Raw genomic sequence first — 13,740 nt, forward strand, 5'->3', positions numbered from 1 at the left:
AAACAGGAGGGGAGTGGAAAATGTACAACTTGAACGGCATGGGAAGGGGCTAAAGGCAACCCAACACCGACACCGAACACCCGGTAAAAGAAAACAGGCTGCGTTGTATGAAAAGAGGGCAGGCTTGGAGCAGGCAATTAACATTTGAAGCCGAGGCAAAAGAAACGAGTTATGGCGACTGCTGAAAATACCAACCACAGCCAGCATGACCTCGCATAAACCAGCGTCATACCCGCTTCAGCAGCACTGCAACTATTTCCTGCAACAATCACTGCTATACTACAATGATGAAACGCATCTGTTAACATCCTGTGAGCGGTGCCCACCCTCGGAAAACAGCTCTTGTCCGTTGATGCAGAGGAGAGACATTCGGTTAAGACAGTTGCGCGCTCGGTGGGCAGATGGGTAAAAATGACCCTAATTAAATGAAGAGCAGGGCAGTGGGAGCGCGCTGGTTTTACTTTCATAGTGAGGGTATGCGGATAGCGGAGTTGGAACAAAAGGAGCAGCGAACACGTCTGCCACACCGGGCATTGCTGTTGGGTGGGGGGGGGGGGGGGGGGGGGGGGAGGAGAAATGCGACACGGCCGAAAGGCTTTGATGCAGCAGGGGGAGGAGCGGCGGAAAACAGCTCTTGTCCGTTGATGCAGAGGAGAGACATTCGGTTAAGACAGTTGCGCGCTCGGTGGGCAGATGGGTAAAAATGACCCTAATTAAATAAAGAGCAGGGCAGTGAGAGCGCGCTGGTTTTACTTTCATAGTGAGCGTATGCGGATAGCGGAGTTGGAACAAAAGGAGCAGCGAACACGTCTGCCACACCGGGCATTGCTGTGGGGAGGGGGGAGGAGAAATGCGACACGGCCGAAAGGCTTTGATGCAGCAGGGGGCGGAGAGGTGGATACCTTTCAAGTAAAGCTGCTGGCGGCAGATGGCTGGCTTTGATGTGCATGCGCTTTGTATGTCAATGCGCATGCGCATTGAGCGAGCTTTTCACGGGCACTGCAAGGAATCGCCATGGAATCGCAAGTTGGTTAAAGTCTGTTTAAGCCCCCATAGTCTCGCAAGCTCAATGCGCATGCGCATTGACAGGCGAGACCTAAAAATGTTTTTAGAACACAGGAAGAAAGATTATGTTTAATAGTTCACCCTTCTTTCATCATTTGAGGTTGGGAGAGCCTATCCATTTATGAAGTAGCACAAATACATTTTAGAGCTATAAGGACATACACACAAGTAAAGAATGTCTCAGCTTCATGTAGAAATCGGCTTTTGTACTACCTTTCATATACGTATGAATTGCTACTTTCCGCCACAATGTATCTAATGTGAGTTTCTCAGCTATGAGCTAAAAAGGAGCCAAGATGTGGAGCTCCTAGCCGATTGGTTTAAGAAAGGGCTTCAGTACCCTGTCCTGTCTATGTTGTAAGGAAGGGCTTGGTAGGGATTCGATGAAATATAAAAGGGGGGACCTCAGCACTTCCACTAATAAGAGGAAACTTTCCTTTCTTGACTCATTTACCTCTTGGTAAAGAAACACTGACAAAAATATGTTAGGAACTATTATTCCTCAAAGAAAAGATGAACCTTTTATTGTAATTGTGCACAAACTGCAAGTATATTGGGGACATCAAAAGCTGGAGAGAGCACAGATGAAAGGCACTAGTGCAGGCTTTCTGCAACCAGAGCTATATGGTATGAAGGGACCTACACCAAGTCTTTGTTAGTCATACACAATCGAGGCACTTATCAGGCCGCTTCCCACTCTCAAAGAGAAATGTATCAGGCCAGACAAAACTATTGGGAAAACAGATCCACAAAGCTTCAATCCCAACCCTGTAGATTAATAATACAGTGCTAGAAAGTGTACAAGTCATCGACAGAATGAGTTTTCTATGCTGATCAGTAGCTGTAAGTTTGTGGCAGCAAACCCTTTTGCACAATACGTCTTAGTTGTTTCTGATATGGCTCTCCATCCAAACTTTAAATGCAATATTTTCAGAGTACCAAACTGATTTAATGAGATCAAGATAGCTTTTGCAAACTGGGCCTGTCAATTCACCTTTTTGCTTTAATATACACCTTGATAATCATACAGAGGTACTTCATAATGGTTGTGCTTCAGGCATCATCTTCCTATAGAAGGATTTATTTGATGAATAGAACACTTTTTTTGGTTAAAAATCAACCTATAATCAGACAAAAAGTGGAGTAACTATTCAGCAGATTTAGTCCCTTTTTGGGTCCCAATGAAAAAAACATTTCTGCTTTGTGGCCAGAATACAAGCCACACCAGTATGAGTCTAGATTTTGCAGGGATTGGAGTCAGCATAGAGCTGAACATTTGCTATCTTTTCAAAGTATTTAAAGGTTCTATAATACGGCAACAGTTATTGGGAATCATTGGGTTAAGTTATCCTTTTTTGAAAAAAAAAGCAATTAGAGTGCTTTAGGGGTTTGATGACCCGTGAAGACAAACTGCGTGTACTACAGATTGTGTGACCTTAGATGACGGCAGTGGCACAGGTGACTCTTTATATGGGCTAAGGCTTTCAATTCATGATAAATTATTTTATACAGTAATTGTCAATGCCACAATTCTGCTCTTCCCAGCTCGATATACAACAGATGTTTCTGTTACCCTAGTTAAAGAGACGTGATTTACGCAACTTGGAAGATAGATCCCTGGGTTGGGCTTGTTTAGTAGCAAATGTAGGATCTCAATATAATGCAGATGTCAGCAAAGAGTGCTAAATTTGATAAGCAATCTTTCCGATTCAGCTAGGACCGGTAATTTCATGGCAAGTTTCTTGAGGCAGATTGGTGTGGATGAGTGAATTGAAAGTTTGTATTGTCTATGTGTACGTCTTGCCTATTCTTTTAAACTTTTCCTCTGAAGACAACAGCTAGGATGTCACAGATTTTCAGTGATCATGAGATGAACAGAAATGCATACTCAGCAGGTAAATCTTTACACCTCCTTAAAAGTTCTGAGGGTCAGCATTCAAAGTCACACTGGAGTGCACATGGGGATGGACAACACAATAGAAAGAAGCCCACGATCCTCCCAACCATTCACTATAATTCAACCATCAGCCATGAGTCAATAGATCAACCGAGGTCTTGAAAGGAGGGCTCCAGTATATGTTCGACACAGTATGAGGCACGTTCATTAAGTCACAAGCCCTAAGAAACAAATCATTCCCTTTCCACTACATACCTGATTGAATCTTCTTGTGAAGGCAACAGCATTTGGTGCAGAGCTATACTTCTCCTTTTTGTTCCAGCCACAACTGGAAAGTTCCTAGAAAAATAACAGCAGAATTCAGTCATTTCTGGGATTGTCGCATGAAACGAAGATGCAATTTAGCATTCAAAATGAAGCCATCATAAGGGTACCATTTGTATGAATTCCTTTCACTTTTCAAAGTGTATTCACAAACGGATTGAAAGTCATAACATAATCCTAGATGCTCTGCACAAAGAGCCCTAAACCCATTCGGCTCATCCCAACTTGCACTGAGTTTCATTACATTAGTATTAATGCAAACATTATACCAAATAGAAGATGTTTTCTTGTCCCTTGAATTAATTCACCAACCTACAAGAAGCTGATATTCCAGCCAATTCAAAACAAAAGGAACACATACAAACCACTTAAAAAACTGGAATGCGCCTTATCGCAAGAGCAGTAATTCCTTGTATGTAGCTTTAAACACCATCTAAGAACTGGGGCTACAATAGAGTACTGACTGGTGGATTTATTCAAACACAAGCCAGAAATCAAAATGTTAACAGCACATAAAAGTTCTTTCTACTCATGAAAAGGGCACCACAAGCCCTCCAGTATGGTTAGTTCAAAACATAGTAGGGGTAAACCACATATCTCTTGCTCCAGTCGGCTGTGGAAAGCAAGCAATAATTCAGAAATCATACTATGAAATGGAGCCACATTGTAGGTAGCTCTTGCTTAGTCAACAATCGCCCAAGAGAGGCTCGGTAGTCGCGCGTTTCTGTGACCGCGCTTCCCCTCAGCCGAGGCGGCGCCTACAATACCACAGAGCCGCGCCTCCTTCATATCAAGGCCGCGGCTCCTCAGACGGTGGGGGCGCGCTCGGTTTACTCTGCAAGTCGCCTCTCCACGATTCCCAAGGCCATACAAAAACAGTAAGCAGCGCCCTCCTCAGGCTACTTTATTATCAGTTTTCCTCACAAATTCAACTTAATGCTTTTTCGAATAGAAAAGCCGCTACGACAGGAATGAAGGGAGGCATAAAAGACTGGCACACTCGTTTTTCTCACAGAAGCATGTCTCTTAATTAACTATGCACATGTGCCCAACGTTTCATCATTCTGGTGATACTACTACCGCCTGAATTATAAACTCTTATATTTAATATTACATGTGGAAGCAAATAGTGTCTATCATCTGAAAGGGCAGAAATAATGGTATTGGCAGATTTACATGCAGCAGTACTTGTTCATTTCTCCCTCTCCCTCTCGCCACTTGGTTTTGACGCCTTTCCTTAGCTGTCTTATGAGCCATAAGTGAAATTAGTGTCAGATTGACTTGACCTTCTCAGTTTCACTATCTTTGTCCCCTGTCTTATTCTCCCACTATGGTATCTTATCAGTTACTCTCTTTCAGGATGAGACAGATGGAAAGAACTGACGGCTAATTTCTCATTTACAGTCACTATTTTTTATTGCAAGCTTATGTACTTTGTTTTTCTTTACAGCCATTTACTACATCTACATGTTTTGCTTATGAGGTAGTTTATGTGCGCAAGACTGCCTACTCTGATATTTCATTGGTTTTGTGGCATAATACTTTTCCAATTTCAGGAACTATTTGTCTGCTGGTCATACTGGTTATTTTCTTACTGCGTACACCATATCACCTCATTGTTATTTGCTATATTCCTGACTTCACCATTGCCTCCTATTCCAATATTTCTTCTATTCGCTTCTGCAGACCATCATTGGCACATTATCCGAATAGGTCTAACAATCGAAATAGTGGTCGTGGACCTAAACAGCCACTTTTCAATGAGGTGGTAAAACAATCTTCTTCTGCGACAGTTAAAAGTAATGGATCTGCGTCACTTCCTTCATCGCAAGCTGCATTGCCTCTGAGCCACAACTCCTTATCTGACACTATGCAACGTATTTTGCAATAACTCTCTGGGGTAAATCGACGGTTAGAGGGTCTGGATATTGCTATGACTTCATTGACTGCAGAAACTAAGTCCATCAGGGCAGAACTTACTACGTTTCACTCTAGGATTGATGTTATTGACTCTAAAATAATGGACATAGAAGGTCGTCTGGATTCAGTTCAGGGTTCAGATCAAGACTTACTTTTCCTACACAGTAAGATCATCGATTTGGAGGATCGTAGTCGTAGGGACAATATGAAATGCGTTACTTACCTGTAACAGCAGTTATCCAGTATTGGTGTCTTTCATAGATTCACATGCCTGAATCATTCCCCGTCGCCGAGACGGGAGCCTCCGGTACATAAAAAAGTAATGTCCTATAGACATACATAGAGAAAAATAGGCCTAAGGGCTTCCCCTTAGTAGCCTTTCGTCGTCCTTATGTAAAAAGGACCAAACTCACAGTTAGCCAATCAGCTCCGACCTCCCTCTAGAACCTTCCTGGGAGGAGCCTCAGTCCCTCAGATTTTCGTACGCACCCAGCTAGGTTGGCGTAATATTGTTAGAGAGGGATGTGAGCCCCTCCAGGGGAGGCGGGAGGGTTGCATGTGAATCTATGAAAGACACCAATACTGGATAACTGCTGTTACAGGTAAGTAACGCATTTCTTATCCAGTATTTGGGTGTCTTTCATAGATTCACATGCCTGAATCAGAGTAGCCAGCAATTATATATGCACAATCGTAAAGCAAGAAGTTCTGCAGACATGTCAGATAATACACAGATCATCTACAACATAGTAAAAACAGCGCAAGCAGAAACATACAATCATAAGGAATGTGCATACCTGGATGGCGGGATGTCGGAGGGCTTACCTCACTGAAAGAGATGGCGTAGCACCGCCTGGCCCACTGCCGCGTCCTTCTGAAGCTCTATATCCAGGCAGTAGTTCCTGGAGAAAGTGTGCGGAGACTTCCAGGTCGCCGCCCGGCATATGTCCAAGATTGGCACTCCAGCGAATAGCGCCGCTGACGTGGACATCGCCCTTGTGGAATGAGCAGTAACACGATCAGTCAAAGGCCGTCCGGCCTGGTCGTGGCAAAATGCAATCGCCGAGGAGATCCATCTGGAGATACTCTGTTTCGTAAGAGGCAGCCCCATTCTCGGTCTGCTGTATGCCACGAACAGTTGTGTAGACTTTCTGAGATCCTTGGTTTTATCCAGGTAGAACTTTAGGCATCGTTTGAGATCCAAAGAATGCAGCGCCCTTTCCGCTGCCGTGGAAGGGTTCGCAAAGAAGGACTTCAGGACAATCGGTTCGTTCAGATGAAAGTCCGAAGGCACCTTGGGTATAAATTTAGGGTATGGTCTCAGTATCACCCTGTCCTGTCTGAATTGCAGATATGGTTCCTGAATGGACAACGCTTGTAGCTCGCTAACTCTCCTGGCCGATGTCAGAGCGAGCAAGAGCGCCGTTTTCCAAGAGAGGTGTTTGATAGACGCCCGATGAATGGGTTCAAACGGATGTCTCATGAGCTGGTTGAGAACGAGATTCAGTTGCCAGGTCGGAGGGACCTTCCGAGGCCTCGGAAAGGATCTGTAAAGCACCTTCAGGAATTGCTTGACCAGCCTACTGGACCACAGGGAAGGTCCTGTAAAAGTTCTGGTGAACCTAGAGATCGCTGCCAGGTGAACCTTAATGGAAGCGTGTGCTAACCCTGACTGAGCCAGATGTAGGAGGTATGGCAGTATCTGTTCAGGGGTGACTTCAAGCGGCCGCAGGCCCTGGCCCGAACACCAAATGCAGAACCGTTTCCACTTGAGGGAGTAGGTTTTGTTCGTACTACCTGCCCTCGCTTTCGCCAGAACGTCCCTGCAGTCCTGCGGGATATCTAGGTCACAGAATTCTCTGTGCTCAGGAGCCAGGCCGATAACTTGAGCGAGTGGAGGCTCGGGTGCTGTACCTGTCCGTTGGACATCGTTATGAGGTTCGGGTGCTGCCTCAGGCGAATTGGAGGCCTGATGGAGAGGCGAAGCAGATCCGAGAACCAGTGTTGTCTCGGCCAGAACGGAGCAATCAGGATCAGGGTGCAAGGCTCCGCTCTCATCTTCCGGAGGAGCCTCGGGATCATCGGAAACGGAGGAAAAGCGTACGCAAACACGCTGAACCAACCGATGGAAAAAGCCTTTCCCAGTGACCCCTGTTGGGGATGCCAGCTTGCGTAGCACTGGCATTTGGCGTTCCCCCTGGTGGCGAACAGGTCGATTTTCGGGACACCCCACTGAGAGAAGATGTGAGCCAGAGTGTCGTCGTTCATTTCCCACTCGTGGGAGAGGGATGTCTGTCTGCTGAGGGCGTCCGCGATGGTATTGTCCTTTCCGGGAACATATTCCGCTTTGAGCGAGATGCCGTGCAACACCAGCCAGTTCCAGATTTTCTGCGATTCGCGTGATAGAGAGAGCGACCGCGTTCCCCCCTGTTTGTTTAGATAGTGCATCGTCGTGGTGTTGTCTGTCTTGACGAGCACCGGGGAGTTCTGGATGCGCGGCAGGAAGGCTTGCAGAGCAAGATAGACCGCTCTCAGCTCTAAAAGGTTTATGTGGAGCAGTTTCTCCTGATCCTCCCACTTGCCGCTGATCCGAAGGTCCTGGAGAACAGCGCCCCAGCCCTCCAGGGAGGCATCCCTCGTTATTACCAGGGGCGCCGCCGGAAGGAGAAACGGCAAGCCTGCCGTCAGATTCTTTCGATGTCTCCACCAGTGCAGACCTTCGGAAATCTTTGGCGTTATCCTTAAAATGTCTTCGAACGAGCCAGTACTTTGAGTCCATTGGCTCGCTAGAGCCTCCTGCAAGGGGCGCATCCTGAGCCTGCAGTGAGGGATGAGGAGTATGCAGGAAGACATCATTCCTAGCAAGGAGGTGTAAGTCCGGACTTTGAGGCGTGTCTTTGTTGCCACAGCCATGGCCAGGGACAGTATCTTGTCCGTTCTGTCCTTCGAGGGGAAGGCCTTTGCGCACTCCGTGTCCAAGGTAGCCCCGAGGAAGGTAATCCTTGTCGTCGGAGTAGTGTGGGATTTTTTGAGATTGAGGGTCAATCCCAGCTGTTGAAAAAGAGTGGTGCAGGCGTTGGAGGACTCGGCTGCGCCTTCGGGTGAGGGTGCCTTTACCAGCCAGTCGTCGAGGTAGGGGAAGACTTGGTGACCCAGCTGACGTAGAAAAGCCGCCACCGGTGCAAGGCACTTTGTGAAAATCCGCGGCGCGGACTTGAGGCCAAACGGCAGGACCTTGAACTGATAATGTCTGCCTGCCACCTCGAACCTCAGGAACTTTCTATGACGCTTGAGGATGGGGATGTGGTAGTAAGCGTCCTGGAGGTCCAGGGAAGTCATGAAATCTCCCTTTTCCAGTGCCCCCAGGATTTCATGGATTGTCACCATCCTGAATGACTGGCTCCGTAGGAAGGTGTCGAGCGCTCGGAGGTCCAAGATGGGTCTCCGCTTGTCTTCCTTCTGTCGCACAAGGAAGAAGTGGGAATAAAATCCCGTCCCCTTCAAGGATGCTGGAACCCTTTCTATGGCTTCTTTGTGTAGCATGACGGACAGTTCCTGGAGAAGGAGGCGTAGGTGCTTGTGCGTCCGTCTCAGGGGAGGCGTATTGGGAGGGATGTCTGTGAATTCGAGAGAATGTCCAAATCGTATCATTTGCAGGACCCACCGGTCCGTGGTAATGTGTTGCCAATTGGTGAGGAAATGGGTCCGTTTTCCTCCAATTTGAAAGGATGGAAACGGTGGTGGGACTGGCTGGAGTAAGCGGTCACTGGCGGCCGCCAGCGCCCTTCTTGGTATTTTTGCCTCTGAAGGTAGATCTGCCATAGGAAGATTGTCTACCCTGTGGCTGCCTGTGCTGGAACTGATTCCTGTTATTGTACGAGTAAGAGGACCTGTTCTGGTAGGAACCCCTATAGGAGGACTGACCTCTGGAGCGGCCGCCCCGAAAGGACTGGTTTCGTGACTGCAGGGTGCCCAGTGCCCTGGCGGTATCGGTATCTTTCTTTATGGCCTGCAGCGCCTCATCGATTTTGTCACCAAAAAGATGCTGGCCGTCAAAGGGCATGTCCAGCACCTTCGATTGAACCTCCTGGCGGAAAGATGTAGCCTTTAGCCAGCCCTGACGGCGGAGAACCGCAGCCCCAGCGAGCTGACGGAACCCAGTCATTGCTGCGTCGATAGCACAGTCGATTATCTCTGCTGCGGAATTCTGACCTTCCACAAGGAGAGCCTTGACCTCGCTCTGGACTGCGTCGGGCAGTTCTTGTACGTAAGGGGCAATGTCCTCCCAGAGTTGGCGATTGTAGCGCCCCAGTAGGGCGATGGAGTTGGCCACTTTGATTGTCATTGCAGACGTAGTCGTAAACCTCTTTCCAATCGTGTCCAGTTTCCTGCCTTCCTTGTCAGGAGGTGCGGACAGCGGGGAGGATGGGTTGCGAGAGTGAGTCACCACCGAATCCGGTTTAGGGTGGCCTTTGAGGCAAGCCGCCGCCGTTTGTGGGGCTTTATATTTCTTGTCCAGGCGTGGCACCACCGCGGGCACAGAAGCGGGCGTTAGCATCAGTTTCTTGCCCTGGTCCCATAGAAACTCAATAATTGGAATAGATTTAGCCGACTTTTGGCTGTGTTCTTTGAAGTCATGCAAAAAGCATTCCGTTTCAGTCGATTCCACGACCATATGAAACCTCTTAGCCGCCCTGTCCACCAGTTTGTGAAAGCCGCCAATGTCCGCCGGCATGGAGTCCGCTTGGCGTGGGTGTGGCGAAGCCGGGGACGACGAAGCTGGGGAGGACGCTACATACTCATCTTCGTCATGTTGGTCCGAGTGGACGTCTTGGACTTCTCCTTCTTCCAATTCTTCCTCCTCCTCCTCCTCAGAGGATTCCTCCGCCTGAGGTTGGACCTTGTCACGGGGTCTCACTACCTGAGGCCGGATCTGTTCGCGTCCGCTTTGAGCGGGAGGGTGATTTGGGGCGGACGCCGGGGCACGTGTGACAGGCGTCTGAATCCCACTGTCTGCATCCGGGAAGCGTTGCTTGTAGTCTTGCACTAGGTACCGCAGATCATTGACAAGGGTCGCCGGCAGGCATATCATTGGGGTGACCTCCGTGCGGACACTAGTGTGGACTGAGTGTTCCTGATAAGTGAACTCCTCATGCTCTTAGTCAGTACTCTGGCATTTGACATTAAGGTCCGAGATAGAGGTAGCGGGACCTGGCTGGTCTTCCCCATCAGACTCCTCACTTTGGAAGATTTCCTGAGGTGGCTGCTTTTCCACTCTGCTCGGAGACGTCGATTCCGGGGTGATCTGCGCCCTGGTAGTTTTGCCAGACGTGGCCTGCAAACCTGCCGCGGTGAGGGGAGCCGTTGACGGTGTTGACGAGAGGGCAGACACCTCGACTAGCTTGGATTTCTTCCATGGCGCCGTCAGTGCCGTCTCCGTCGACGTTCCGCCCGTGGACGGAGCCTCTGTCGAGGACGGGGTAGTCGACGGCACCTTCGTCGTGGGTGACGATTTCGACGTCGATGTGGTCGTCGATGTACAAATGGCGGGCTTCTTCGGCGTCGACTCCTTCGTCGACGGCTGCATGGTCGAGCTTCCCGTCGACGGTTTTGTAGTCGACGGTGTGTTCTTCGGTTGCGATTTCGACGACGATGGGCTCGTCAACGCTGACGTCGCCGGCGGGGACTCCGTCTTTGATAAGGTCTTCGTCTTCGACGATGACTTCAGTAAAATGATAGAGGAAACAGGTCTACCTGAGGACGAGGATGTAGTCGTGGTTGCCGCCGCAGAGGGCGACGACGCTGACGTCGTCGACACGGTGGTCGTGACCGAGGTAGTCCTCTGGGCATGTCTAGTGGTAGATGGAGCAGGCTTTTTGAAGGTTTGATCGCCTCGAACAGACACTGAAGATGTCACAGATCTCGCCTCTGAAGACTTTTTGTGTGCCTTCGTAGGAGGAGCGTCTGTATGGCCAGGGGAATGTACCCTGGGCCTTTTTTTAGAGACTTCCGAGGACCTGGAAGCACTGCCTTCTGAAGATTCCAGAGTGTCTCTGTCCTTAAGCCTGTCGAGCCATGCGAGAAGGCGAGCCTCTCTATCCTTCACAGTCTTTTTAGGGAAGGCTCTACACACCCTGCATTTGTCAGAGACGTGGTCAGGGTACAGGCAATACAAGCACAGATCGTGCTTATCATCCGCATGAATCCGCGTCTTCCCGCATGAAGAGCAGGCCCTGAAAAGAGCTTTCTTCTGCGATTCCGCCATAGAAGAGGCCTTTTTCTGCGATTCCGACATGAAATAAGGCAGCGGAAGGGCAACACGTACTGTAAGAACAGTGTAGGGAAGCAGTGTATTGAAGATTTGAGATCGAAGAAGCACTTTCAAAGAAAGTTTGATGATTTTCGAAGAAAACCCTGAGGAGAGCTCAGGCTGGAGACTCCCTAGCACAACGTGCGGTAGAAAATCTGAGGGACTGAGGCTCCTCCCAGGAAGGTTCTAGAGGGAGGTCGGAGCTGATTGGCTAACTGTGAGAGTTTGGTCCTTTTTACATAAGGACGACGAAAGGCTACTAAGGGGAAGCCCTTAGGCCTATTTTTCTCTATGTATGTCTATAGGACATTACTTTTTTATGTACTGGAGGCTCCCGTCTCGGCGACGGGGAATGATTCAGGCATGTGAATCTATGAAAGACACCCAAATACTGGATAACCGTTTTTTTGTTGAGAAGCAAGACATGAAGTCATTTCTTTGTAATGCCCTTCCGACTTTGACTGGGATTTCTTTTACTCCTCCTCTTGAGCTCCAACGTGCTCACAGATTGGGCGCACCGCGTCCTGGATCTTCGGCAAGACCTAGACCAATTATTGCTTGCTTCCTCTGACATGAACAAACCAGACAGATTCTTTCACTGGCTCGTACCCATGGTTCCTTTTTGTTTCAGGGACATACCATCCATATGGCTGCAGACTTCTCTAAAGAAACGAATAAACGAAGGAAGGCGTTCCTCTACATGCGACCCCAATTACGTCAAATGGACATCAAATATGGATTATTTGAGCCTGCACGTTTTCGTATTACTAGGAATGGTGAGTCTAAAGACTTTTATGATCCTGCACTTCTACAGCAGTTTCTGAATGATCTTAAGTCCGACGATATGGAAACGCAGTCTCCTCCCTCAGCTCAATCTTCTCAGTCCAAGTCCTCCTCTACGACTATTCCAACATCTTAATTGTACTCCTCTCCTGAATCCAGACAACGTGGTAGAGATCTTACTCGTTTACCTCGCTCTCAGGATGACAAGCAATCGGCTCTACGTTCTGTATCCTCTCACACTTCTCTGCAGCAAAGAGACAAATCCAGATCGCCTCTTAAGACACCTTCTGATGCTGACTGATGTTTTATTACCTTTTCTTATTCTATAAGTGTATAACAGTGTTCATTGTTCATAATGTTTTCACTGCTCATTTAGCTCATCGAGACTTTAATGCATAGTATAATACGATTCATTATCCTTAGTGTCCTATATAGTATTTTGTACTCTATTGTTCTTCTATATTTACTATTAATGTGTGATTTACAGTTTGCAGTTATTTAAGTATTTCAGGTTTTTGCTTATTATATACTATAAGAATGTTCCCATTTCGCAAGAGATCCTTCTCTCCTCCTGTTCATTCCCCTACCCATGATGTTGTTATTGTTGCTACACCTACCGCCATTTGTTTCATGTATTAATTACTCCAGTTTTATATGATGCTCTTTGTTTTACTGTTTTTTTTTTGGTTTAAATTGTGTTTGATCATTATCTTTTGTTTCTTCTTCATTGTATGGCTTTAGGGAGTTTTTCTTCTCTTCTTCTAATTCCTGCTTCTTTACTCCCTTTTCTATGACAATGCTGGTTTGGTTCCTCATTCCTATTTTCTTCTCCTTAGCTATGCTTTCTCTTTTTCTTGTCATGTTATTCCTGTCCAGGTTTTATTCTCACGGTATGTTCTTCTTTGTGGTGTGTTTACCCTGGTTTTCTGTTTCAGATTGTGGCTTATGCCTCCTTGCTTTTTTACGTTTTTGTATTAGTGGTTTTTCCTTAAAGTTGTTACCTCTTTTTTATGGTGGTCCCTTGTCCGACGCATTCCCTTTCTTATGATGTTGTACTTGCTGTTAAACGTGACATTATTCATTTCCTTTACTTTGATATGGATGGTTTCACATTTTCTCTTAAGAGGTTCTAATATTTTCTTCTATGTCTCTTACTCTACCTCTCTCACACTTCTTTTTGTATCTGCTTTCTCCTTCTTGCTTCTTTTGACTCTTTTTATGTCCTTCTCATGTAATCTTTAGGATGCTGGGGGTTTTGATGTGTTGGTTATTCTTCTTATTACATTTTGTGGCAGTTTTTGTGGGGACGTTCAGGAGTTGATCCAGACTTTTATGATGCTATTTTATTCTATTATGCTTTATGTATTTCATGTTATAATTTATCCTTTAGATCCCCGTTCTTCTTTGCTCGGAGGGGGTTCGGTTCCCCCTGGCGTTGCTC

General features: G+C 47.3%; 1 protein-coding gene across 9 annotated transcripts in view; it reads right to left on the reverse strand.

The window, feature by feature from the left end:
• The window catches only part of RALGPS2 (Ral GEF with PH domain and SH3 binding motif 2), a 1,046,762-nt gene that overhangs the window by 652,678 nt on the left and 380,344 nt on the right, over window positions 1–13,740 (reverse strand). For all 9 annotated transcript variants that reach the window (XM_086956407.1, XM_086956399.1, XM_086956386.1 and 6 more), the window contains exon 6: window positions 3,218–3,301. In XM_086956407.1, coding sequence (XP_086812533.1) covers window positions 3,218–3,301 — 84 coding nt within the window. The remainder of the gene's footprint in view (window positions 1–3,217; window positions 3,302–13,740) is intronic.

This window comes from Lissotriton vulgaris, chromosome 1_1 (assembly GCF_964263255.1).
Source record: "Lissotriton vulgaris chromosome 1_1, aLisVul1.2, whole genome shotgun sequence".
NCBI classification, from domain to species: domain Eukaryota; kingdom Metazoa; phylum Chordata; class Amphibia; order Caudata; family Salamandridae; genus Lissotriton; species Lissotriton vulgaris.